This window comes from Camelus ferus, chromosome 9, assembly GCF_009834535.1.
Source record: "Camelus ferus isolate YT-003-E chromosome 9, BCGSAC_Cfer_1.0, whole genome shotgun sequence".
In the NCBI taxonomy this organism is placed as follows: domain Eukaryota; kingdom Metazoa; phylum Chordata; class Mammalia; order Artiodactyla; family Camelidae; genus Camelus; species Camelus ferus.
In genome coordinates, this window is record NC_045704.1 from 12260741 (window position 1) to 12287614 (window position 26874).

The 26874-nt window shown below is 57.4% G+C and overlaps 1 protein-coding gene and 1 long non-coding RNA gene across 3 annotated transcripts in view; one reads left to right on the forward strand and one right to left on the reverse strand.

The window, feature by feature from the left end:
- Positions 1-262: 262 nt before the first annotated feature.
- The window catches only part of LRRC4B (leucine rich repeat containing 4B), a 38967-nt gene continuing 12355 nt past the window's right edge, over positions 263-26874 (forward strand). The window contains exons 1-2 of one of the 2 annotated variants that reach the window (XM_032487707.1): positions 263-803; positions 16212-16543. In XM_032487707.1, coding sequence (XP_032343598.1) covers positions 16247-16543 — 297 coding nt within the window. In that variant the 5' untranslated portion in view covers positions 263-803; positions 16212-16246. Of the gene's footprint in view, positions 804-13830; positions 14060-16211; positions 16544-26874 lie in introns of those variants that run through there. The other variant, XM_032487708.1, reaches the window with a different exon arrangement.
- On the reverse strand, positions 1512-26861 carry LOC116666039. The gene is made up of 3 exons (XR_004322893.1): positions 23410-26861; positions 14552-14559; positions 1512-1521 (listed from the first exon to the last, which is right to left on the reverse strand). It is a non-coding gene; the product is annotated as an uncharacterized LOC116666039 (long non-coding RNA).

Sequence of the window (26874 nt, forward strand, 5' to 3'; positions counted from 1 at the left end):
CTGTCCAGGACACTCTGGCCTCCCTCTCCCCTTCTTTCCATCTTCCCCTACTCTTCCCTCAGCCCTGCCTCCCCCTCTGTCTTTCCCTCTTTTCTTTCCCTCTTTTTCTTCCCCTCCCCCACCCTCCCTCTCTCGCCCCTCCCCCTTCCCCTCCCTTCCCCATCCTCTCCCTTTTCCTCCCTCCCCTTTCTTCCCCCCCCCTTTCTTCCTCTCCTTCTCTCCTCTCCCCCCTCCGTTCCTTCCCGGGCAGCCTCCCCCCTCCCGGCGCCCTCCCTCCCCTCCCTCCCGCTCCCCCTCCATCATCAGTATTCCGCTCCCGTCTCTGCCGCTCTCGGCTGCTCTCGGTCGCTGCCGCACCGTCCGAGGCGGGGGCCGGGGCCGGGGCCGGGGCCTGGGGGGGGGGGGGGGGGGGGAGAGCGGCGCCGGCGGCCCGAGGAGGGAGGAAGGAAGGAAGTAAGGAAGGCTGGAAGGAAGGAAGCAAGGAAAGAAAGAAGGAAAGAAAGGAAGGCAAGAAGGAAGGCGGGCGGCGGGCCGGCGGACGAGGGCGCCGGGCCGGGCGGCAGGCGGGCGGGCGAGCGAGGAGGCAGAGCGGCCCCCGAGCCCCACCGCGGCCGCTGCGGAAGCCCCCTCCCCACCCAGGAGCCGGGGAGGGGAAGAACGCGGAGACCCGGGCCCGGCCGCAGCCCCGCCCCCCGTGCCTCCCCGCAACCGGCCTCGCACCCCAAATTCCTGTGCCTCATTGGGGGGGTCCTCCCCCCGCGGGCCGGGCATGCTGCCCCCCGGAAGGAGCCCCTTTCCTCGCTGTAAGTAGACACCAAAGGGCCCGAGTGGGGGCGGGAGGAGGAACCACGGGGGCTGGGTGGGGGGCATTCTCTAATTAGGGGACAGTGGTCTTAGGCCTCCTCCGGGATGGGGGGGGCGGCGGCAGAGGACAGTGGGCGGGGCCTGATGGAGAGCAGAAACGGGTGGGGGAGGCAGTCGGGGGGGTGCTCCGAGCCAGGCTAGTTCTGTGTTGGGGGGTCGCCGCTGCCTGGGGATGGGGGGTGGTGTACGTCCGGCGGTCGCTGCGTATCTAGCTGTGGGGTTGAGGATGCAGGCTTGAGGTGGGGCGAGGGGAGCTCGCCCGGTGTAGGTCTGGGCACCCCCTTCCTGGGGAGGGAGTCTGGGTCTTGGCCCCCTCCATTGCCCCTCCCACCCTCCACACCGTTGCTGCTTGGGGTGGGGGGGCATGCCAGTGATGGGGGGGAGAGGCGGGCACGGGGTTTCCTTGGTGACCGCGCCTGGCAGGAGCGGTTGCCGTGGCAACCGGGGAGAACCGGGGAGTTTGGGAAGTGAGAATGGGAAAAACGGAGGGGGTGACTAGGGAACGAGACAACCCCCTCCCCAGTCTTCAGCCCCTCTCTCTGGGGTCCCCCAACCCTTCCTGATAGGTAACCGAACCTCCGTCCCTCCCTTTTCCCAAGACCCCCTTCCTTGACCCTATTCTGCTTGGGGGCCTTCTATCCTTGGGCACGTGTCTCTCTGGGACCACTACCTCCCTGCTAGTGTCCTTAGCCCTCTCCTTTTAGGGACCTCCCCTCCCCCATTTACTACCCTCCCAAGACTTCCCACCCTCACACCTGCTCTTCTAGGACCTTCTGCCTGCACCTCACTTTCCCCTCAAGAGCCTCTCATTCCCCCCATCTCTGGCGCTCTCCCCTCAGATATCCCCTCCCTCGATCGCCTCTCCAGGAGACCCCAACTTCAGCACCTCACTCCTCTGGCCCCCAGTCTCCACCCTGTTCATCTCGGGAGCCCTTATCTCTTCCTCTCTCTGCTTCGGATCCTCACCTGGGCAGGGTGGGGTGAGCCTTCTCCTTAGAACTCCCAGCCTCTTTCTCTGCATCCTTCTCTGTCCAGGGCCCCGTTCTGTGACCTCTCTTCACTTAGAGCCCCAGTCCTTGTCTCCTCCCCTCCTGAGATCCCCCAACCCCAGACCACCTGCCCCAGGCCTAAGACCCTCCTCTCTGGAACCTCGTCTCCGACCCTCGGCTTCTTCCAACTCCCCATCAGTCCCTGGGAGCCCGAGGCCCAGGCTCTGTCCAGGGTTCCGCCCACGTTTTCCAGCCCCTACACCCATGGTCTCCTCCTTTCCTCCCGCCAGGGGCCCAGCCCGTTTCTCTCTGGGGCTCTGGGTCCTGGTACCCCCGTGCCCCCTCGCCCCTCCATCCTCCTCTCTCTGCCACTCCCATCTTCACCCTCTCTCCCCACCCCCTCTCTGCTGCTCCTCCAGAGCCCCAGCCCCTTCTCCCTGCCCTGCTCCCTGCAGCCTCGGGCAGCGCTTTCCCAGAGAGAATTTCTCAGGGTGGGGAAATCCCCTGGGGAGAGCCCAGCTGGGAAGGGGGAGGGGGAGGGAGCCTCAGGGCTGCCCCTCAGCCCCCTCCCCACCCCCTCCCCAGCTGGGAGCTGCAGTCGAGCCTCCGCAGCGCCCCATTGCTATGCGCCTCACATCTCAAGTCCCAGCCGCGCAGCCGCCAGACAGGAACTCGGGCTCCAGCGGCAGCTGGGAGTAGCCAGAGTCGCTTCCCTCCTGGTCCAGGCAGCCGGCAGCATCCTCTCCCCGCTAAAAACTACCCACCTCCCCACCCCCTACCCTGGCCAGCCCCTCCATCTTCCTGCCTCCTTCTAACCTGCATCTCGGTCCTTCTAACCTACATCTTGAGGCCTCCTTTACCCCTTCCCATCTCCTTCCTGCGCTTCCCTGGGTCTCCTCTAATCCTGGCACTTGAGTGTTCAAAACGCACACTCAGAAAGGAGGGACAGAGAGCAAAGCAGCAGAGAGGCGAGAGAGACACTCAGACGAGGCAGGGGAGGGTGGGAGCCAGAGAGGCGGGGGCACAGCCGGATCGAGAGAGGGGGACCCGACTCCCAAACAGACACACACAAGTAGGGCGCATCACCACGGAGCCAGACATACACAGTTACTCACTTAGTTTCCAAAAGAAAGAAGAGTCAGGGAGACAGGGGAACACACACCATCCTCACATTACACAGCAAGGGAGCAGGCAAGGCAGAGACACAGGGAGCCACAGACTCAGGGATCGTGGGGACAGACCTAGGGTGCCAGCAAGAAGGAGCCAAAGGGCACTCCAGCACCAAAGAGGTGCAGGGGGCGAACAGAGGCGCCGGGTCCAACTTGCCAGAGAGACCCGAGTCAGGCATAGGTGGAGTGGGGGAAAGAGCGTGGGAAAGACACAGAGGTGTGTATGTGTAGGGAGAGGTGCACGCCTGTGTGCACACGCACGCGCACACAGTCAACGCTCACAATCATTCACTGGCAGCCAGAGACCCAGATGTGGAATCAGAGAGACCCAGTTACAGACTCAGCTTGGATACCCAGTGTCAGCCAGAGGCGGGGAGACAAACCCTGACACAGAGATACACAGAGACGCATGGCCAACAAGGCCCGCACACAGGATTGCCTTGTGACCTCACAGTCACAGGGAGACACAAATCGAGAGGCACAGGAGGTGGCCTCAGAGCTGCGGAGATGCGCGCACACCATCAGACCCCGAGCTCAGGGTGAGGGGCACACGTCTGGGCTGGAGGGACCCCAGCAGTTGCCCTGGATCCCACCCAGAAGCAGTTGGGAGAGTACTCTGGAGTCCGAGGGCTCCAGCAGAATTAAGACATCGGGTATCAGAGGGCCATGGTCACATCTCTGGAAAATGGAGCCAGGGCCCAGCGCACGCAGGCGAGCGCGCGCACCGAGGCCACGTGGAGAGAGAGGCAGGTCTCCAGGCGCAGGTGCTGGGAGGGGGAGGGGAGGCGCTGAGTTCTCGGCCTCTTCCGGCCCCTGGCCGAGCGCCCCTCCTCTCCTCCCGGCCCCCATGGCTCACCTGTCTCGTTTGCTGGGACGGTGGCCCCTCTCTTCATCATTCCTCCCCATCTTTCACCCCTTCCCCTGGCTGGGCATGTGTCCTGTGGATCTCGTGTCTCTGTACCTCCATCTCCCATCTCTCTTCCTCTGCCCTGGGCTCACTCTTCACCCCTCCCCTCCCAGCCCAGTGCCTTCTTGTCTTCGCTCCTCAGTCTACCCTCAGACTCATCAGCCGTGAAACCTGCCTCTATTTCCGTCTCTGCTCAGCCACGCTCCCTGCACTTTTTTCTCGTCCCCATGTCACTCTCCCTCACCTCCAGCCGCCTGTCTCCACCGCCTGTCTGTCTGCCTGCTTCCACCTGCTTTCTCCCTGCATTCATCCTCCCCACATCCCTGAGCACCTACACTGGTGGACCACGAGTGTTAGCCCCCCAGTGCTTTCAAAGTGTTTAATGTGTTGCCAACTTTTTTTTAATTAGTGATTTCACATAAAAATCCATTCTCATCACCAGGGGAAAAAAAATGTGTAACAACACATGGTGATTTGTAGCTGGACTTATTGTGGCGATCATTTTGCAAATATTGAATCATTCTGTTGTACACCTGCAGCTAAGATAATGTTATATGTCAATTATATCTCAAAAAAAATCCAGATTATTGGCTTTTATAAAAAATATTCTCCCTCTGGGGTACTAGTGGGCTGTGCTCAAGTACACCTCCAGTCACCACCCCCTACTCTGCTTTAACCTGCTTCCTCCATCTGCATCACCTGCTATAGTCAGCTCAGTTTTCCACCTCTGCTAATTTCTCTTCTCTTTTCAAGTGGCTCTTTTTTTCTCTCTCTCTCTTTTTCCCCCCTGACACTCTCTCCACACTCTTTCCTTTGATTTTCTTCCAGAATCTGAGCCCTTTTGCTCGGGGCTCTCTCTGCCCTCCCCTCTTGCTCCATCATTCTCTGGGGCATTTTGGTCCCAGCTGCAAACCTCCCTGGAACCAGGACCCACCTCCCTGCCATCCGAAGGGCGGGAAGACTCTTAAGACCGCCAGGCTGCAGAGTACACACAAGTTCTCCGTGGCCACAGCCCCTCACGGTATCTAGCGTCAGCATGCATGAAGCCGCCATGCTGCAGCCCGTCCTCGGCTGGCTGACAGCCGGAGTGGGCCCAGACGCCCAGCACTTGTCCCCCGTGGTCAGGTTGCAGCCTGCAGGCAGGGGTAGGTCTCCTTTTGTGTGGGGGAGGGTGGGGGGAGCAGATACACATTTGGAAGTTCGTCTGGTCCAAGTGCAGGTTTCGAAGGACATGGAGCTCTGCTCCGGGAGGGGAGGGGCTTCACTTAGTCTTACCTCTGGGTCAGGGTGCAGGTGACACGGGTCCCCTTTGTGCCATGACAGTGCTCAGCCCCAGCGTCAGCTCCTCCACCATCACCCTTGTATAGAAGGGCTAGTGTTTGTGTTTCCTCTCTGGAAGGGTGCAGGGAGCTCCTTACCCCTGAGTTTAGGGACCCCCCCCCCATCCCTACTGGGGAGAAGCCCCCTTTCCCTTCCCTTCCCAGTCCCTGAGAGTAGGGTGGCTCTGCCAGACAGGGGGGTGGCAGGAGAGTAAAAAGTGTGCCAGGATGCCCCCTTGTTGCCTGGAAACCTACGTGCAACTGTTGTCATGGCAGGTGGAGGGGAGGGGCTGCATCCGAGGCCTGGGAGATGGGCTGGTAGGGGCCCTGCAGGCAGGAGTCCATCCTAGGATGCTACTGGGTCCTCTGAGAGGGAGCACACTGGGTCCTGGTGGGGGAGTTGAGAAGCCTGTGTGTGACCCACATGAGGAGGAGAGAAGGGGCAAGGTGTGGCTGGAGCAGCGACCCAGGCCACTCCCTTTCTGTCTCAGCTGTGTCCCTGTGAACGCCTCAGCCCACACTCCTATCCAAGCTGTTGAACTTAGGGAGCTTTCGTTCAAACACTGCGATAAAGATCAGAAAGCAGTAGCAGCCCCAGTTCTCCCAGAGGAGCAACCCCAGGCGGTAAATGCGGAGACTTGCAGTCCTCTTGCCTGGAACCCTCAAACGCAGGGCCAGAGATAATGATGATAAGAGCTGACATTATTGAGAGCTTACCACGGGCCAGGCTCTAGGCTGGCCATTCCACGTGGGTTCCTTCTGTTTCTTCTCGCAGTAATCCTGCGAGGGAGGCATGATCATCATCCCTAGTTTGACAAAAGGGGGAACTGCGGCAAGATCGCCAAGCTAGAAATGGCAGAGCTGGGGCTGCAAACCCAGGCACTGGCCACTCTGCGGCCCGCCTCCCCAGCCAAGGCCACTGCTTTCCAGAGAGGGAAGCGGAAGCCTAGAGAGGGCAATGTGCTGGCCCAAGTAGAAACTGGGATTGTTAATAATAACAATAACTAGATTGTTAATAATAATAGACTCAGAAGGTTAGATTTTAAAAGAGACCCTGGAGTTCCAGTAACTCAGAGGTTGCTGACCTCTCGATCTTGTTTATGTCCTGCAAACCCGAGGGAAGAGGACACATCCTGCCCAGTCTCACAGCAGGCTTTCCTCACCGACGTGGGAGTGTCCAGTCCAAGTCCAGCTAGGACTGGCAGGGGTGGAACAAAGACCCCTCAGGTGATTCTGTGGGCCCTCCACTCAGTGATAAATGAATGTTTTGGATCCAGCCAGAAATGCTGGATTGACATATGAGGGCTGGTGGGTGGAGTCACAGAAGGAGGAAAAGATTTGTTCTTTTGACCCAGTGAGAGAAAAAAATGATAACTTGTATTAACACTTATTAATGACAACAGTGTCACTGAAGTGCCCAGCACCAGACATGTCATCATGAGTCCCCACCAAGCTAGCATCATCGCCTTCACAGATGGAGCCTGGGGGCCAGGGGGGAACACAGAGAGAAAGTGGCGGGTCAGAGTTGAAACCCAGGTTTCCCCGACACCTGTGCTATTTCTTTTCCACCTGTCCCTCCTTCCTAAAGTGATGGCGTGATGACATCCAAGAGGAGGTGGGTACTCACAGTCATAGAAGAATTTTATTGGGACCTTTCTCTGAGGCGGTGCGCTCAGCCCATCACTGACTCCCACCATCCTAGGAGGTCGATTAGCTATTTTCCTCATTTTACGATGAGCAAACTGAAGCCCTGGAAGGCAGTGTCCCCTTTCCCAAGGCTAGGAAGTGTGACAATCAGAGGTTCTAACCCGGGTCTGCCCTCCCTGAGCACAGCCTTATACGGGGCGGTGGGAAGGGGAGCGTTCCTTATTCATCCGGAAATGGAATGTAGGAGCCTGACGTGCCCTCAGGGATCCTCGGCCCCTTGCTCCAGAACCCGCATCCCCAGGAAGTGCGGGCTCTCAGCCTCCCCCTGGATCCACTCAATCAGGATCTCCGCTTTCACCAAGTCCCTGCTGATCTGGACGCACGCTGATGTCTAAGGAACACTGCTCTGGTTCAAGGAGTTTTCAACTTTGGGTTCCTTTTAGTAGAACCCATGTTTTTACAAAGACAGTAGTTCTGTGGCCCCTGAGATGGAAAATAGATGGCAGCATCGCCCTCCCTGGGGACACTCAAGGGACAGCGAGGGGAGCAGGAGTGAGTGCTGGTTCGCACCCTCCCCGCCTGCAAACTCACCCTGTGCTCCCCTGCGTGGCCTCCGCGGTGACTGCTGTTTTGAAAACCACCAGCAGCAGGCTCAGCCTAGGCCCGAGCTCTCTCCTGGGTAGATTCAGTTCAGCAGCGGAGTTAGGCCACCCCCACCTCCTAGAGTCACACTGAGTATAGGGAGCCCAGAAGTTCAACTTCCTTCCACCTTAGCTCCTGCCTGAATCCGGGCGTCCATGGGTACGGCAAGGACTCGGGACCTCACTGCGCCTCAGTATGCCCTTCTGTGAAGTGGGGCTGCTGTCATCCTTCCCTGTGGGCCCGCAGCTCCCGCAACACAGGCCTGGCCTGGAGCTGGCCTCATATGTCAGCAGGCCTGGCTCTCAGGTCTCTCAGTTAAATTCATTTCTCTGGCTTTGATCTCCGTGGCTCCTCTAAGAGTCCTGGGAGAACCCCGTGAAGTTGCTGGGCAGGGTGTCTGAGCAGAAGGAGCCCCAGCTTTGGGGACTCAGGCAGAAATGGCTCCAAGTGGGACCAAGGCTGAGCCGGGATGCCCTAGGGTGGCCGTAGCAGCGGTTAGAACCATGCCATCCAATACAGTAACCAAGAAGGCCACAGCCATGGGTGGCCATTGACATTTAGATTAATTTAAATTAAATCAACAATTCAGTTCCTCAGTCGCACTTACCACATGGCAAGTACTTGATGACCACGTGCGCTGGTGGCCACCGTCCTGGACAGTGCAGAGAGAGCGCTTCATGGTGGCAGGAGTGATGAGGGACAGCAGACCCATTCAAATATTGAAAACAGTTCCACACCAGCTGGCAAACAGCGGCGGCTTTCCCCCCACCCTCTGCCCTCCCAGCCCTTTGTCCTATGATCCCCGTTGTCAACTCCCATTTCTCAGATGCAGAAACATCTTGCGGGACAGCAGGTATGGTTGCAGAAAATCAGCAGCAGCCCGGGACTCAAGCCGGGTTTGCTCCTTTCCCTGCTTACCAGTCGGGCTTCAAGTCCCACCTTACACTTGGCTGGTCACTTGCAATGTGCCAGACCCTCTTCTGGACCTCCTTGCCGCAGTGCTGTCACCAGTGTCCTGGTTTAGAGGAGGAAACGGGAGCCCAGAGAGGGCGAGGGGCTGGCCCAAGGCTGCACAGCCAGTGGCTGATGGCAACCAGGCTGTGGGTCTCTCCACCACTGCTTCCCACAGCATCTGGGGTGCTGGCCTGAGCGGGCTCACCACTTACAAGCAAAGATTGGGGTTGGAGGTCCTGTGTCCAGGGACCTCTCCATTCTCCTCCCCTCAGCCTCCTTCCCTGCCCTCTCCCCTTTCCTGGTTTTAAGAATTTGACCCCTAGATCTATAAAAAGAACCTAGCTCCTCCCTCTGCCTCCCCTCCTACATCTCCGAGTTCTGCCACTTTCATAAATTTGCTGTATCTTTTTATTCTTTTTCTCCTCTCCATTCCTGTGGCCCTAGCCATGGCCTCATTCTCTCCTCCCGGACTTCTGGTCCAGCTCCTCCAACCTCCAGCCTCTCCTGAGAGTCCACTCAGAGGGGTCTTTCCAACTCAGAGCTGATCTTGCCCCTCCCGTCACTGACCCCCCAGCCCAACCCAGCCCCCAGCATCCCCGCGTCTCAGCCCCCTGTGAGGGGAGGACGGCTTTGTAACTGAGCTGGACTCTGCATTCCCCACTCCCATTGGCCCCTCTGGCTCCCAGGACTTTGCGCACAGGGGTCCCTCCGCCTGATGCGCCTTTTTTCATCCGCATGCCTCTTGCTGGTCCTTCGGCTCTCAGCTTTGCTATCACCTCCTCCGGGCCGGGGGGTGGGGGGCGGTCCCCGTCTGAGACGTTCCAGAGCCTCCACCCTATGCAGACCCTCTCCCTCAGCCGTTGTACGTCTCCCCTCTGGACCAGTAACTCCCCAGACTCCTTAGCCCTTGTGCACCCGGCGCCCGCAGGGAACCCGGCGGTAGGGGGCGCTCACTCGCCCCTTCATCCCACAAGTACTGGTGAGGCTCTGTGGGCACTAGACGGGTCCCAGGCACCGAGGATGCAGCAGTAAACAAGCCAGCCAGACTCTCTGCCTGGGGAGCTGACCTTCTAGTGGGGAGAGAGACAATAAACAGAACTAGTCGTTATCCATCAGTGATGTCCATCACCTACGAGGGAGGTGAAGAAAAGGGAAAACTGTAAGGGGCAGGCCGAGGGGTGCTTAGGGAAAGACCCTCCCATAGGTGGCATTGGAACAGAGGCTAGAATGGAGACAGAGCCACACAGACCCAGGGAGGACCGCTCCAGGCAGAGGGAACAGCAGGGGCAAAGGCCCTGAGGTGGGGCCGCGCCTGGTGTGCAGGCGGAGCTTCAGAGGCCAGTGTAGGGAGCCGCTCAGTAAATACTTGTTAAAGGAACATAAGAAACCCAGTTAATCACCCCTCAGTCTTCTGGGTGGGGAATTGCAGGAAGACAGGAGAGGACAGCCCCTCCTCCAAGCAAGTCACCATCCCCCCAACGCCCCAAAACACACACACACACCCCGCCCCTGCAAGCCTGCTTCTGCTGCCTGGTGGCCTGTGGGTCATGAGAGGCCGGGGCTGCCTTTCTCCAGCTTTGTTCTGTCTCAAAAGTTAGGGGATTGTCAGTTCTCAGGCCTTTGGGGTTACTTTTCTTTTTAAAGCATTCAGAACCTGGACTGGCTCAGAGAAACACACACGTATAGTATTTCATCCATCCCTGAACCCTGTGCTGCCCACAACCCCCTCCCCCACCTTATCCGCTCCTGGCCTGGCCCATTGGACAGGCATCCAGAGAGAGAAGGGTTCAGCTCTCCCTGGCTTTGATGTCTCTCCACCCTCCTGGCTCCAGGCTCTACTTCCACCCTAGTCCCTCACAGTCAGGAAGTTCTTCTTTAGATCTAACCTCCATCCCTCTTGCTGTGATGGTAATTTCCTATCTTTTCTCTCACCTTTGGAACTTACCCCAGAAAAAAATGAGTATGCCTGGACAGACATGTTCCCTCCCTCCCTTTTCTCCTCTCGCCACACCTCCCCCTGAGCCCCTTAGTTTCCGATCTGCCATCTGCTGGATCCTCTCAGGCACGGTGCCCGAGATCTCTCAGAACTTGGGCTGGGGAGGATGGCGAAGCTGGTGGGGCCTGCGCCTCCATGCCTCCACCTTGCCCTGGATCCCGGCTCGCCCTCTGGGTTTCTCTGTTCCTGTGTACCCCTCTTACTGCCTCTCTCCCTCTTTCTGTCCCCTCTTGTTGGCCTCTGGCCTCTGTCTCGCTGTGTCTCTTCTCTCTGAGGGTCTCTTGCATCTCGGAGTCTGCTTTGGTTCCTTGCACTTGGTGGGGATGGAGAACTCCCGTGATGCAGCCTCTCCCGGGGCGCTGGGGTGACGGCAGCAGCCGGGTGATCTGGCCCAGGGCTGGACCCCACATTCTGCTCCCCACTGTCCCGGGGCTGTCCACACTGGCTGCGTGACCCTTGGCTAGTGCCTTCAACCCTCCAGATCTACTCCTCCATCTGCGAAAAGGGACACGAGAACAGTCCCCTCTTCCCTGGGCCATGGGGAGAAGCCGGCGTCTCGAGGCCAGGGCAGCACTAAGCTTGGTGCTGGGCCCGTAGTGAGGACTAAGGAGGGCTTCTCGCCACTCTCAGGGGTGCGCCGCGGCCAGTTGGGGCCACAGAGTGCAGGCCTTTGTTCCACATCCCCTCCCAGGAGACCTCCCAGGGAACTGTCGCTGCTGTCAGGACAAGGATCTTGAGGGTCTCTGGGACCCCTTGGCTCTCGGGGTGCTAACCGGGAAGGGGCCACTTCCCAGCTGTGTCTTTGGCCTTGGGCAAGTAACTTTGCCTCTGGGTGCCTCAACCTCCCTGTCTGTGAAGTGGGGGTAAGAGCAGTCCCCTCTCATAGGGCCATTGGGAGAACTACAGTGAATGCAAGTCAGACTCCCAGGACGGCGCCTGGTCAGTGCCCAGTGCAGGGGGACCTTACCATTCCTGAGGGTGGCGTGATTCAGGGAGTTGGTATGAGTCAGACACGGACACCGAGCCTGGCTTTGGGAAAGTTCTCAGGAGAGAATGGTTAGCCAGCACCCCTGTTAGCTGTGTTGGAGGGATCTATGTGGGGCTAGGAATCCCCTGGGCGCACAGCCATGTCCAGAAGTGTAGCCCACACAGGAGGCAACTGAGGCATGGCTCCCCACAGGGCCTGCAATTAGTGGAGTGTGTGCAGCTTCCCTGAGGACCTGCTGTTTGGGACCTCAGGTATAGTATCTGGAAACTAGCCAGCCAGGCAGCGCCATGACATGGGCAACAGATGTCCAGCTGAAGGCTGTTGTGTTTATGGCATATGGATGTGCTGCCTCCGCCAGGCTGGCCTCCTGGGATGGGAGAGGACCCCAGATTGGGGATGTCTGTGATGTGAGATGTGCAGCTGGCAGGGCATGTCCTGGGCTGGGAGTACAGAGCTGGGCATGTGGCTGAGCGGGTGTCTCTGTATGACTGAACAGGGACGGCAGGGAAACTGGGGAGGGAGACATTTTAAGTTTTTCTGGTGTGGGCGGGGGTGCTATGTGACTCAAGGTGGTCGGACTGGCCTGGCTGAAAAGGTGATCTCTGGGCAAAGACCTAAGGGAAGATAGGGACAACTGAGGCGAGCAGGTGCAAAGGCCCTGAGACAGCAGTGGACGCAGCCTGTACTGGAAACAGTGCAGAGGCCAATGTGAGTGAGCAGGGGAGGAGGTAGGGGTCTGACCTGGACATTGAGAGGACCCCTCTGGCTTCCTGTGGGAACAGTCTGGGAAAGAAGAGCAAGGGTTAAAGTGGGGAGACCAGCGAGGAGGCGAATCTGATCAGAGATGGTGGCTGGGATGAGAAGTGGTCCAGGTCAGAGATGGTGGCGGGGATGAGAGGTGGTCGGGTCTGCATTTGTTGTAAAGACAGAGCCATCTACTGAGACGGTCAGTTCCCCAGTTGCCCTGTGAGATAGATCCCATTATTCCCGGCTACACAACATTTTTCTGCAGCTCAGAAAAATGAAGTCACTGGCCTGAGGTCACACAGCAAATAAACAGCAGATCCAGGATTCCAACCCAGGCCTCTTGGCTCTCAATCAGTGTGCTCTCCCATTGCTTCTTGTCCCTGGGTGGCTGGAGGATGTCCTGGGTTTGGAGTGTGGAGGTAGCATTTATCAGCATCTATACCAGTGTCTGCACATAGTAGGGATGCGGAAAATATCTGTTGGATGGATGGATGGACTGATGAATACAATGAATGGAGGAGGCGGCCCAGCCCACTTTGCAGAAGTGTATCTGGAGGCGGAGAGCAGGATCTGGCTAAGGGGAGAGGGCTGCACCTGGGGGTGGGTTTCTTTGTGGCACAAACAGGGGTTGGCCCTCGGCTGAAGGACGGGAGGGGGGGGGGTGTGTGACAGTAGTGCTGGCCCAGGGTCAATGGTCTGTCAGAGGTAGGGGTCGGAGTAAAGGGCTGTGGGGCGTGGTGGGGGCTTTGGGGAGCTCCTGGGGTCCCAGGGTCGGGGGGGAACACCTGCAGCAGAGCCTGCGCTAGGTTGTCTGCCCTGGGGCAGGGAGGGGGCAGGTGCAGGAGGGGGGGTGTGGCCAGCGGTGGGGGGCGGTCAGTGGTGGCCCAGCCCTGGTTATGCAGCTGATGAGGCCGTCTGAACCACAAGGCCAGGCTTGGCACGGCCCAGAGCCCCCCTACTCCCTGGGCTGCCCAGCCGTCAACCTTCCTCCCCTGCTTCCCCGACCTTCCCTGGCTGCCCAGAACCAATGGGTTAATTAGATAACAGAGCCTTTGATTAGCGGGGGAGGGGGAGGCCTCCGGAGCAAGGCAGGGGGGCCCGAGGAGGAGGGAGGAGAGGTGCCCTCCCCCTTTGGGAGGAGAGAAAGAAGGGAGGGGGTGGGGAGGGAGGGAGGGAGCTGAGACACTGCTTGGCTCTGCACTGCCGTGTGACTAGAAATTGTAATCGCGGGGAAAGAGAGAGAAACAGACAGAGCCTGGCTGAGGGAGACCAAGACAGACGGACAGACAGACAGAGAGACAGAGAATCTGACCCAGACGGGCTCCCCGACCTACATAAAGCGGGTGATGGGGAGCGAGCGAGAGTGAGGAGGAGATGGAGGCGAAGGAGAGGGGGGCCTGGTGGTCCCAAGGGCAGGGAGAGAGTGAGGGGGGGGCCTGAGGAGGGGGTTGGGGCCTGAGGAGGTGGACAGGGACCAGAGGCAGAGGGGCTGGGAGAGAGAAGGGGGCTGGGGTCAGTGGGTGAAGAGGAGAGGCTGGCGGTGTGGGGAGAGTAGAGGTGGGGGTGGGGGTGGGGGTAGGAGACAGACAGGAGGAGGCGAGCAGGGAGGGGAGGAGGAGACGGTTGCTGCAGTGGCCTCGACAGCCCCCAGGGGGGTGGGAAGGGTGACAGGCGAGGGGGGGGCGCGGGGAGACCCAGGAAGCCCCTGCGCCCCCCCCAGCACAACCTCGACAGGAAGCCCTGGAGAGCTGGGCAAGCAGAGCCCCAGGCGGCTGGAGGCATGTGGAGGGGGGGCCTGGGGCACAGGGAGAGGCCCAGCGGAAGCCGAGCCACTGGGGTGAGTGTCCCTCACTGTTGGGGGAGACAAGGACGGAGATGGTGGAGGGAGGGCGAGGAGGGGAGGGGAGGGAGGCCCAGGCACTGCAGAAGCCGTCATGGAGGTTGGGGGGAATGCGGGCTGGCAGCGGGCGACATGGGGACAGTGGTGGAAATAGAGAGAGACACAGCAGCGGGTCCAGACCTGGGGTGGGCGCTGCGGGCATCCTGGCCTGTGGGTCCTCCAGCCTCAAGACCTCGTCCCGTTGGGCTGTGCCGCCGGCCCCTTGGCTTAGAGGGTGTGGGATGGGTCATCGCCAGTCTTGGGAGATGGGAACCAGAATGGTGGGCTGAGGACAAGGACGGAGCATAGACCTCCCTGTCACACACGGGGACGCAAAGGCCCCACCGCCCTCACAGGACACACAGATAGAGGCACATGCAGCCCCCAGCCCTCCAGGTAGGAAAATGAGTCTGGGATGTAGACACAGTGTCAACCCTCCCCGGAGCCCACTCCCATCTCTCCATCTCCGTCTCTGTCTCTGTGTCTCTGTCTCTGTGTCTTTGTCTCTCAGCTCAAACACACAGACATACGCACATGCATTTTTATCTGAGTTAAAATGATACTGGAAACTGTAGGAGGGAGTGAGTATGCGTGTGTGTTTTTGCACGCGCACACACTTGTGAAGGGTGCAGGTGGCCCTGTGTCCGTGGGTCTTAGAGTGCACTGTGTGAGGGGGTGCCTCTGTCACCACTGCCAGTGTGCGTGTCTGTGCAGATGGCTCCCCGTGCCCCTGTCCTCCCCGCTAGTGGGGAACTCTGGGGTCAGCCGTACTGGAGCAGAGCTGGCGAGCGTGGGTGCGCGTGGGTGCGTTTGTGTACACAAGAGACGCTGCGTGGAAGGGAGGGTGGGGAGCCCGCGGAGTAAAGCCAGGACCACAATCCCCCTCTGCCAGGACCCGGCCAGCTCCATGTTTGAGACAAGCCATTTTCCCTCCTAGCACCTCAGTGTCCTCATCTGTAAATTGGGCGTCCTGACAGCATCCTCCCACGGTTCCTGGGAGGCTTAAAGGAGACCAGCATGTGCAGAGTCTGGTGCATGGAAGGGGCTTACTCTGAATTCCAGAGCTGTTATTATCGTTGTTACTGTCACCATGAGCCCAGTCTCCTATCCATCTCATCCTGTAGAAATAGGAGAGGGGAGAGCCTGACCTCATGCTGCCTACCCCCATCCCCGAGCTCAGGCTCGGGGCCCCCAGCCCACCAGCCCCTTCCCCAGCACCATCCTGCAGCAGCTGCTGGCACGGGCCCATCAGCTGCCATTGCCGCCTCGAGTACCTGCCCACCCCAGGCCACCCTCGGCCACCTCCTCCCCATCATTGCCTCCAGTCTCCTCCTGTCCCACCGGCCTCACCTGCCGGCCCCTCCACACTTGCCTTGTCGGACACCTCCCCTCCTTCAATCCCCCCTTTGAGTTTAACTCAAGTCCCTCCAGCTGCTGCAGCAAGGCCCACAGGGCCTGGACCAGGGTGACGGGAGAGAGGAGTCTGGGCAGCTGGGCCGAGCGTGATGGGTGCTCAGGATACTGGGGAAACTTGGCCTCTGCACACACTCCCGGGAGGGAGAGGTGAGGGAGAGGGGTCCAGGAGGCTGGATCCCCCACCAGAGGTGCTTGCAGGTGGTGAAGAGACTTGGGCGATGCTGGGCCGGGCCAGATCCCTGCTCCGACTTCCTGGCCTGGCCCTTCACCCTCTCTGTCGCTTGTGTTTTGTCCGTCTGCCTCGTAACAAAGACAAAGGCTTTCATCTGGCCAACTCCTCCCCTTGCTGGCCCAGCGCCCTCAGGCAAGCACTTCCTCTCCCCCCAGACTCAGTTTTCTGTTCTGCGAAATGGGCATAAAGTCTTCCCGGACTGGAGAGGACAAGATGAAATGAGCGCAGGCCCAGCAGGGCCAGCCCCCTTCTCTGCCTCCCTAGGCCTCCTGGACTGTCCTCACCCGGCTGCCTCTCCCTCCACAGGGGGGCTTCAGGAGCCCGGCCCCCTAGGGGCCTGAGCATGGGGCGGGGAGGGCACAGTGCTGGCAGCAGTGGCAGAGCTGCCTGGTTGTCAGGGAGGAGCTGGGCCACTCAGGGTCCCTCACTGAGCCTCTCCCTCTCTCCCCTCCCCTCCGACAGCCCCCCAGTGCCCACGCGGAGCATGAACATTGAGGATGGCGCGCGCCCGCGGCTCCCTGTGCCCCCCACTGCCGCCTGGTAGGATGTCCTGGCCCCATGGGGCCCTGCTCTTCCTCTGGCTCTTCTCCCCACCCCTGGGGGCCGGCGGGGGCGGCGTGGCCATGACATCTGCCGCTGGAGGGGGCTCCCCGCCAGCCACCTCCTGCCCCTCGGCCTGCTCCTGCAGCAACCAGGCCAGCCGGGTGATCTGCACAAGGAGAGAGCTGGCCGAGGTCCCAGCCAGCATCCCCGTCAACACGCGGTACCTGAACCTGCAGGAGAACAGCATCCAGGTGAGTCAGGCTGGCGGCTGGTGGGGGGTGGAGGGGTACAGGTGGCACTGGGGGAGGGGCACAGGTGGTGGCCAGTCCCTCCTCCCTGAGCTGGAGAAAGCCTCCTGGGCATTCCCACCAGCTCTTCACGCGCCGTCCCCTGGGCACTGATGGGATGCTGTTTGCATCGTGTTAACTTGAGCCAGGCTGTCTGCGTCTTCTCAGCACAAGGCTCCCTGTGTCTGTGCCAGCACCAGCGTGTTGGGGCCCCAGGGCAGGACCACCTGTCTGCCTCCCATGGCACAGGACAGGCTAGCCCTCAGCCTGGTCCTTAAGCCACAGGTCGTGCTGGGAGTGACCCTTCCCCAAGGCCCCTGTGCTGCCTGCAAGTGTGGCATTGGGCACGTGGCGGCATGACTCTGCGCCTCAGTTTCCCCATCCGAAAAATGGGGATGATAAGAGCCCCACCCCAAGGGGTTGGCACGAGGGCTGATGGGCCTCATACTTTTCAAGGATTTTAGAGTCATCTTGGCACCTAACGAGCACTCATTTGCTGCGCGGTACTGGGCTGGTGTGAGAGCTGAGTGTGCCCTAGTACCTGGCGCCACGTGGCCACCTGGCTGGTGCTCGGATGGATGGATGGATGGAGCAGTTGCCGTCTGATGGCTATTCTGATTAAGATGGGCCATAAATTATGCTTTGGGGGTAGAGTTGTGCTATTTTGAATCAGGGTCTCTCCCCCTCTGCTCTGTTGACTTTTGGCCTGGATCATCCCTGGTGTGGGGGGGTTGGGCTGTCCTGTGCGCTATAGGGTGGTGAGCAGCATCTCCGGCACTAGATGCCATAGCGCCCCGCCCCCAGCTCCAACATGTCTCCAGATGTTGCCAGAGATTCCCTGGGGAGGAGGGGAATCATCCCTGGTTGAGAACCACTGTTGTAAAGGCATTAGGTTAATCCCCTGCCCCCGTGCAGAGGCAGGAGAGAAGAGGACTCAGAGCTAACCTTCCCCACCCCAACTCTACATCCTGGTCTGGTCCCCTGGGGATAGCCTGGGGACCAGGGCCCCCCTCTGTAGGGGAGAGAGGGCAACTTTTTGGGGGCAGTGCCAAGGGGCTGCCAAAAGCAAGGCTGTCCCTTCCTGGGTGGCTATGGGTCAAGGACCACTGAAGCCGGAGTTGAGGTCACATCACCTGACCCCTGCTCCTGCAGGCTGTGTCTGCGGGCTTAAGGCCCTCCTCACCAGTCACCTCCCCCCGAGGGCGGATACCTTTTCTACTAGTGCACTCTGAATCTCTCTCACATCCCTCAAGCTGCACTGTCTGTCCCTTAAAGGGGTGACTCTCTCAGGTCACTCTCTTCGCACACCTGCCCCCTTGTTCCCTGGGCTCCATCCATCCTTCATTTATTCGTGTGACAGTCAACAGATGCTGTCAGCACCAGCTCTGGGCCAAGCCCTTTTGTAGGTGATAACCAAGACCGCCAAGCCCTTCCCTGCCCCTGCGAGGCTTACATTCTAGAAGAGAAGACGCAATGAACCAAAAAATGGGATAGCACGCCAGGCTGGGATAACTGGGGAATGGGAGCCAGAAGTGGGGATGTTCGAGCGTCAGGGAGTGCATCTGTGACAAGGAGATGCGGGGTCCACACCACCGGCCACCCAAGGCCAGCAGCGTCCCTTTGGTGGAATGTGACCAGTTTCTCTTGAGGGTGCACAGTCTCACCAACAGCAACTGAATGCCCAGCCCGCGCTAGGCTCCCTTGCCCACGGACCTGGGCAGGGCACCGACATATAATCACCCTAGACCGACCCATCCTCCCAGGGACCACCACAAAAGCTTCATGGTGCCCTCGGCTTAAACCCTCCACAGCTCTACTGGGATGACCAGTCACTCTCCCAGCCCTGAGCCCCCAGCTCCCAGCTCAGAGCATCCCTCTGGGACCCAAACACACCTTTCTACAGCCCTGGGGTCCCCCAGCCTCCCTTCCCCTCACCTCCTTCCTCTCTGGGCCCCTAGCCCCCTAACCCACAACACCCCTGTCCTTGCCCTTGATGCTTCTGTCTGTTCAGTATCTCTCGGTTGTCATCTGTGTAAGAGGCAGTGGTCCAGGCACTTCGGATGCATCAGTGAAAAATACCGAACACCCAGCCCCACCCTCCCTGAGCCCAATTCTAGATCTCTGTCTAGAAGTAACCAGTGCTGCATTAAAGATGCTAAGGGTCGTGGGGAAAGGAACTGGTTGAGGGGAGGAATTGCTGGCTGCAGCTATAAAGATATGGAGGCCAGGATGGCCTTGTGGAGAAGGTGACATCTGAGCAAAGGTTTGGAGGGGTGAGAGTGGGAGCCTTGTGGAAGGGCATTCCAGGCAGAGGCCTGCAAGTGCAAAGGCCCTGGGGTGGAGACTGATTGGTGTGTAGGAGGACCAGCCAGGAGGCTGACTGGTGTGGCGGGAGCAGAGCGAGCCGGGGAAGAAGGGGGAGGTGAGGGCAAAGAGGGGGCTAAGGGGCCTGGTGGGGTACTGCCAGGGTAAGGGTGACAGTGGGGAGGCCTGTTCAGAGGCTGCTGCAGAGTCAGGAGAGAGATTCTGGTGGTCCAGCTCAGCCCAGGCTGGTGGCAGTGGAGGTGGTGACAAGTGGACAGTTCTGGGTCTGTTTTGAAGGTGGAGATGACAGGATTCTCCAGCAGAGCAATGCAGGGAAAGGCAGAAGATGATGACTCTATAGGTCTGAGTTGGCCTCTTGGTACGACCTGTTTGCTGGTGTGTCTGTCACCCCATCTCCCAGGCCACTGGCCTGCAAAGCATTTGACTGACATCCTTGTCAGAATATACACGTGTGCCCTGTGGACATACGTGAATTTATTTACTAAATAAGTAATAAAAATTTATTTAGTAAACAAATTTACTAAGTCTTGCAAAGGTCTCAGGCATCCATGGATTGTGTATATTGTAAAGTTTACCCCAAAATGGCCATCATGAGGGGGGTGGGTATAGCTCAGTGGCAGAGCCCAGGCTTAGCATGCATGAGGTCCCAGGTGAATCCCCAGTACCTCCTCTAAAAATAAATAAACCTAAAAAAAAAAAGAAAAAAAAATTTTATTTAAAAAATTTAAAAACACAAAAAAGAAAAAAATTGATAAATTTAATTACCTCCGCCACCTCCTGCCAAAATAAAATAATTAAATAATACAATAATAAATTTAAATTTTTTTTTAAAAACAGGTGATTCTGAAAAATCGGGAGGAGTGGGGCCACCTCGGGAGCAATGAGAGGTGTCTTACAAAATAACTTTTTAATTATCCAGATAAAAAAATTTTAAAACTCACCCCTACCCCACCACCTAGATATAAATAACTCTTGTTTACATTTTGTTTTAAAGACTTCCCGATTCTTTACTGTGCCTGTGTAAGTGTGGTTTTTAAATTCTGTATTAGAGAATGAATATAAATTAATAGAGAAAAACTAGAGAATAGACCAAAATAAGACACAGGGACAAAAGCCAAGTGTAACCCGACAGCCACAGGTAACTCCCTTTAACTTTTGCTGTCTTCATTCAGATACTCTACACGCGTGTCCGTGATAGGCTCGGGTCTGTAAACGGGTTTTTTGCTTTGTTCCTTTTTTTAAAGGAAAAAAAGGAATTATGCCGTTTTATACTGGTTTGCGACTGGCTTTTGGCACCTCAGAGTTTAACCATGAACATCTTTTTCCCTGGCTCTGATGCTTGTCTATTATATGGATTTTAACGACGGCATAGGATTCCGGTGGGTGGGTGTCCTGGTAATTAACTAGTCCCGTCTTATTTCCAATGTTTTAATTGATATGAATAACACTGCAGTGAACATCCTCGGTATTTGTTCTTTGTATTTTTCTGGATTCTGCCCTTGGGATAAATTCCTAGAAGTGGAATTGTGGATCAGAAGCTATGACCTCCCAAAACGCATTCACACACACGCACACCTGAGCACGCACGAGTCCTGGCCCCAAAGCTCCGTAGAGATGGCCTGAATTCTGAAGATTCAAGAGCCCCTCCTTGTCCACGGTCACCTGCTTGTCCTCTGGCTCCTGCATGGACAGTCACCCCATGAGGGCAGGGACTTCACCCTACTCCCTGCTGTACCCCAGCACCTAGACCAGAGTCTGGTGCACAGTAGGTGCTTAGCAGATATTTGTCTGTGAAGGAATGGAAGGCCAGCCTCAGGGGACCCAGCAGAGGCCAGGGACCATCCAAGAGCGGGAGCAGGAGGCAAATCCTGCAGCGCCCACATTGAAAACAGGGGGCAGCCCTAAGGTTCCCATTCGCCCCTGGCCTGCAGTGCAGTGAGGGCGAGGATCACAGGCAGCATGGAGACTCCAAGTGCACGAGTGGCCCGGGGGAAAGGGGCTGAGCCTGCAGAGATGCTTTCTAAGCAAAGGCCGGAGGACTCGCCTTCCCTCTGCCCCACAGCCCCGATGCCGCTCAGGCCGGGCACATGCCGCCACCTGGCAGGCCCAGAGACACCCCTGCTCTTCCATCTCCTCTGGGTCCGGGCAGAAGTTGTGCCCTAGGCTGGGCTCAGCCAGCTCACTCCTCCTCAGCCCGGTGCGGGTCCTCCCTGGGCCTCCTTCCTCTGTCATGGCCATGTCTGTGGGTCCCCACTCTGCCCCCCTCTCCCCGCAGAGCCAGCCATCCTCAAGCGCTTACTCTGGACCTTTCGACTCGTGTGTGTTTGCAAAATGCTTGTTGTTGCTTGGTGCCCACGTATTTCTAATTTATGGAAATGAAGCCGCGTTGTAGATGGCTCTCTTTGTCTCAGTGTTTTCACTTGGCCTGAGGGTTTCAGCGCCATCCCGGTCACTGTGTATGTGTGTGTGTGTGTGTGTGTGTGTGTGTCTACTCTGTTACTTTAACTGCTACAGAATTCCCCTTGGTGGGCGCCCCCCCTTCCTGCCCCCCACCCCCAGGAAGCTTTGAGCTGCCTTCACCACAAATCCTCCCTCAGGAGGCCTTTGGGGGCTGTGTGATTAATAGCTTTGGAATGCACCCGGGGGAATTGCTGGATCAGAAGACATGATGTACTTAACCTCACCAAGTTAAGTACCCACCCAGGCTCTTAGGGGGCTGCCCTGGTCCCTCCGGGAGTTGGCTGTGAGGTCCTGTGGGCGATGTGTGTGAAGGACAATGAAGTGTGTTTCCACCCTAAGAAACCAATCAACCCATCCTAAAGAAATACTCAGAAGGGTTTCAGACATCAGTGTGGAAGGATGGCCCAACAGCCAGAAAGTAGAAGCAGCCTCAGTTCCTGGTGATCAGGGCATCGGTTACGTGAATCACTGCACGTTCTTATGACAGAACATCGCACAGCAATTAAGATGGAGTTGCGAAGAATCTCGAATGACAGAGAGAAATGCTTAGAAGATCAGACTGAGCTTTCAAAGGAGGCAAGTCGTACATCCAATGTGTTTTGAAAATGTCTTTTTGGGATTGATAGATACACATTACTATATATAAAATAGATGAACAAGGACTACTGAATAGCACAGGGAACTACATTCAATATCTTGTAATGAGCCATAGTGGAAAAGAATCTGAAAAAATATGCATAAGAGAATCACTTTGCTGTACACCTGAAACTAACATTGTAAACTGACTACACTTCAGTAAAAAATAAGAATTTTTTAAAATGTCATTTAAAACAAAAACAAAAACCAGAGACCCCCCCAGACAGGTTCCCAATATCTCTGTTGCACTAGTGTTGCATAGGCTATTAATTTCTTCTTTACGTTTTCTTTTTAGTCTCAATTTTCTTTGGAGAGGGCATCTAATACTCTATGTAAGGGGGCAGGGTAGACCTCAGTGGGACAGCACATGCCTAGCGTGTGCACGGGGTCCTGGGTTCAATCCCCAGTACGGCCATTAAAATAAATAAGTAAATAAATAAACCTAATTACCCCCCAAACAAAAACAAAAATAAATGAATAAAATAAAATACTAAGACTCTGTGTAATCAGGAAAAACAAAACTTCAAAATAATAAGTACAAAATGTGACAGGAACCTAAGAAAAAAGTCTCCACTGGGATTTGCTCACCCTTCCCTTGGAGATGGGAGAAGAAACTACAATTTGTGGAGGGTTCGCCCTGACTCTTTTGTTCCCATGATGGCAGTGGGATGGCTTCTCCCATTTTACGCATGTGGAAACGGAGGCACGGGTCCAAGGTCCCCTGGACGGCGGTGGCCCCGTGGCTTGCCCTCAGCCCCAGGAGCCGGCATGGAGAAGGAAGCCCAGCCAGCCAGGGTGCAGCCTCAGGAAAGTCAGTCTGTTGCAGAGAAGAGCCCGCCATGGTACATCACCGCGGAATACACCGGAAATGGCTTTTGAATGACCTGACGGCGATTTCCAAGGGCCAGTCTGCTGGCATCAGGAGATACAGGGAGTTTTTGAACAGCCAGACTTTTCCCAGCCAGAGCCCTTGAAAGAAGGGAATGGTGGACAGAGGGTGGGGAACAGCCCTCTCTGGAGGTCAGTGAGGGCAGCCCTGCCTGCAGGCCAGTGGGTCACCTGCACAGGAGGGAGCCGCCAGCCTTAGTGGCCATGTCCAGGACCCCAGGACTGGATGCCTAATTCCCCCTCTCGGATTTCCATCCCAATTCCAGTTTCTTCCTTCCTTCCCTCAGAAGCACCCCCATGACCCTGGATAATCCCGTCGCCCTCCTGGCCCTCAGTTTCCACAGCGATCAGACTGGAGCCCTGGTGATACCTTGTCAGTTTCTTCCTTACTTACTATTATGATGTGTAACACACAGAGATCAACACGGACCTGAATGTCCACTCAGATGATTATCATAAAGAGAAGGGCCACACAAATGCCAGCAGGGCAAGAAATGGAACATAAAGAGGCCCCTGAAGACCTCGTGCCCTCCCCCCATTCCCTCCTCCTTCTCCCCAGAGACCACCTTCCCTGAGTCTTACCTTCAATCCAACGGAATCAGGTGCCTACATTCTGCATGCCCAGCTTCTTCTGTCCACATGGCTGCTGGGATGCATCCTTATTGTTTCCCGGAGCCGTGGCTTTTCCTCTGTTACTTTCGTCCTGTTGGATGACGTTCTGTCCAATGCAGACACCTCGATTTCTTTATGTGTTTCTTGTTGATGGGCATTGGGATTGTCTCCAGTTTGGGGCTCTCACTCTGCCTGGTTTTAGATTTGGGGGTTTTTTTGTTTGTTGTTTGTTTTTGGTTTTGGTTTTTTTTTTTTTTTTTTTTGAGCTGGAGGAGATGGAGGTGGAGCCCCTCTGCCATTTATTCCAGAAGAGTAGCCTGCGTGCCTCGAAGCTAGGCTGGGCTGGGAGGGGCGCCAAGGCTGCCTCAGACTCCAGTCTGTCCAGTGCGCCGGCTCAGGAAAGGATGCATGCCTCACGGTGCAAGTCCAATGCCAGCGAGCTTGTCTGCTTCTTTGAACTTCAGAACCCTGGGTGTTCCACCTGGTACCACCCTGAGGGAGGCAGAGTCCTTCAGGACGCAGCCCCGCCCCTCCCTCTCCAGCCTCCTCCATCTCAGGCCATCACACTGGCCCTCTCCTGCTCCCTTCTAGCTCAGCGTCTTCACACGTGCTGTTCCCTCTTTCCAGAATCCACTCTCGCACTCACCTAGTTAACACCAGCACTTATGATTGTGGGGGACCATTGAGGTTTGACTTGTAACTCCTTGGGCACATCGTGGAATCGGTCTGGATCTGTTTTTTCATCATTAAAATGGGGATAACAGTCCTTCCACCTCAGAGCTGTCGAGAAAGTCAATGTCTTTAACATTCGGACAAGCAGGGACTGAGCGCCACCATATGCCCGGCGCTCTTGGAGGCCCTGGGCACTGGGCAGCCTCAGCAGGTCAGACGAGGTAGCACACGTGTGACGAGGGCCTGGTGAGTGGTCAGCGCAGAGAAGTCCAGGGACTGTCGATGGTGAGACTGTCATCACGGTTGGTCACCATCGTTTTTCTTGACTTAGAGAAACATCTCGGCCTCACAGGCATCTCCTCTGAGCCCCTAGTCCAGCCAGGCCCACGGGTCCCTCCAGCACCCGAATTTGTTGATCACCCTTGTGGTCGCCGCTGGCCCCAGCACGCGGCCCAGAGCCTGACAGACTGGAGGTCTCCAAACACAACCATGAAATTAACGAATCGGAGAACAGCTTGCCATCTTTGCGGAGCCGTGCGGCCTTGAACCTCGCGAGGACGGCCCCAGGAGCTCTCATCCCCACCTCTCAGCTGAGCAGACTGAGGCCCTAGAGGCCGAAGATGGGGGAGAAGCTGGGTTTCTTCAGCGCTATCGCTGATGCTTCCTAATTCTTGGCTACCTTCCTAATACCTGGGCTCCACACCCCGGGCTTGGTTACGTAACTATAACTGAGTCCTGACTCTGTCCGCACAGCCCATCCCTGCATCAGGACACTTGTCCCAGCTTCCTCCCAGACTCTTGGCCACAGTCTGTCCCCTTCGCCCCTTGCCAGAGTCACCACAGACCCTTCCTGAACTGGGCCCTCCCATCCCAGCCAGACCTCACTCAGGGGCGCCCCAGCCCCACCCTTCCTGCCCTTCAGAAAACACACTGTCCCTGAACTTCCATAGTGCCCTCCCCACTTGCCCAGGCAGGTGCTCTCCCTCACGGGTCACAGATATCGAGAGTCTGGTCCTCACGACGCTGCCATGAAGTCGCCACCTGAAAGCGGGCCCTGAGCGGGGAGCCTGGCTAATCCATCTGGAGCACCCGGTTCACGTACCTGATTCATTTCTTGAGCAACTACTGTGTGCCAGGCGCTACTCTGGTCACAGGGAGCAGGACAGATTCACGTCCCTGCCCTGGCGGAGCTGGGGTGAGGGAGACAGTACAGGAGGCGCCCGGCACAATACAGGTGTGTGCGCACTATGCTTGCTATGCCCGATGGACAGAGATGAGAGCTGAGGGATACAGCCGAGCAGGATGGAGGCGGGGCTGAGGGAGAGGGGCGGGGCCTAAGCCTAAACCTAACCCCACATCCCCACGGGCCCCACCCACTGTCTTAGGCCAAGTTGGGGTGCGCTTGGCTGCTGGCATGTCCCTCTGGTATAGATGTTACCCTTGCGTTATTTGCGCCTGGGTTGGGGGCATCAGGCCAGACTCAGCACCCTGGCTTGGCTTGGGAGGCCTCAGGAGGCAACTCCTAGATGGAACGGAAGGAGCTGGGGGAGTGGGAAGGGAGGAAGGACAGACAGGTGCATGGATGGAGGGTCACATAAAGGAAGGGAGTGGGCATCTGGGAGGAAGAGGTCACCGGGCAGAGATGAGCAAGTGGGCTTAGTGAAAAGACTTTTCTCAGCAGCCGTGAGTGATGAGGACCCAGACCAGGCGCAGAGGTGGGGATGGTGTTCTGTGATGGGCCGGCATGAGCTCAGGCATGGAGGAGGAGGAGGTGGAGGATGAATGATGCACTTAAAGGGTGCCAGGCGCTGCACTGAGCCCCCGGCATGTGCAAAGGCATTTAATCCTCACCAGTCCTAGGAGGTGGATCTTATAAGCCCCATTGTACAGATGACGAAGCGGCCCAAAGAGGTCTGAAACTTGCCCCAAGTCACAGAAGCAGTCAAGGGCAGTCTAAATCAGGACTCTGGCTGTCTGACCCCAGAGCCTTAATCACCAGGTCGCAGGGCTCAGCCTGGGCGGGCAGGGGGCGGGGCTGGGAGGCTGGGGGGCAGGGATGAGACAGGTCTGAGCACAGCAGTCGTCCCGGGGTGCTGAGGACCCGCGGAGTTCAGGCTCTCTCCTCTCCCACTCTGGCCAGAGCCTTTCCCTGCCCGCCTTGGGTTGCCAAGGAGGGCCGGCCTGTGGTGGAGGCTGAGAGGATTACTCCTTGGGCGTGGGGCACGGAGCCTTCAGGCTCTGCCTACCCCAGTGGAGGGCTGTACCTGGCATGGCCTGGAACCTCCTAGCAGGGGCAAGTTTAGGATTTGTTGTCAGCGGTGAGGGGTGAGATGATGGATAACGGACTTCACTGAAGGAGGAGGATGCTGTGTTCTCAGTGGCCATGCTGCCCCTGGGCTGGGCTGTGTTGCCGAAGTACATGCTTGTTCTCGAGTCCTCAGGTCGCTTGTCCCCACGTTACAGAGAGACTGAGGCCCTGGGAGGCCAAGTCTAGGCCTGAGGGGCTCAGTAAGCAAAGTAGGGACCCCCATGCTTGCCCAGGTCTGGCCATGTCCTGAAGGTCAGGGAAATCCTCCTTGAAGAGGGGGACACAAGTCCTTGATCTCAGAGAAGGAAGAAATAGGAGGAGCTGTCATAAAACAGTTGGTACGGAAAAAAAAATGTTTTTTAAATTGTGAACATAAGATAATTAACGGGGAAAA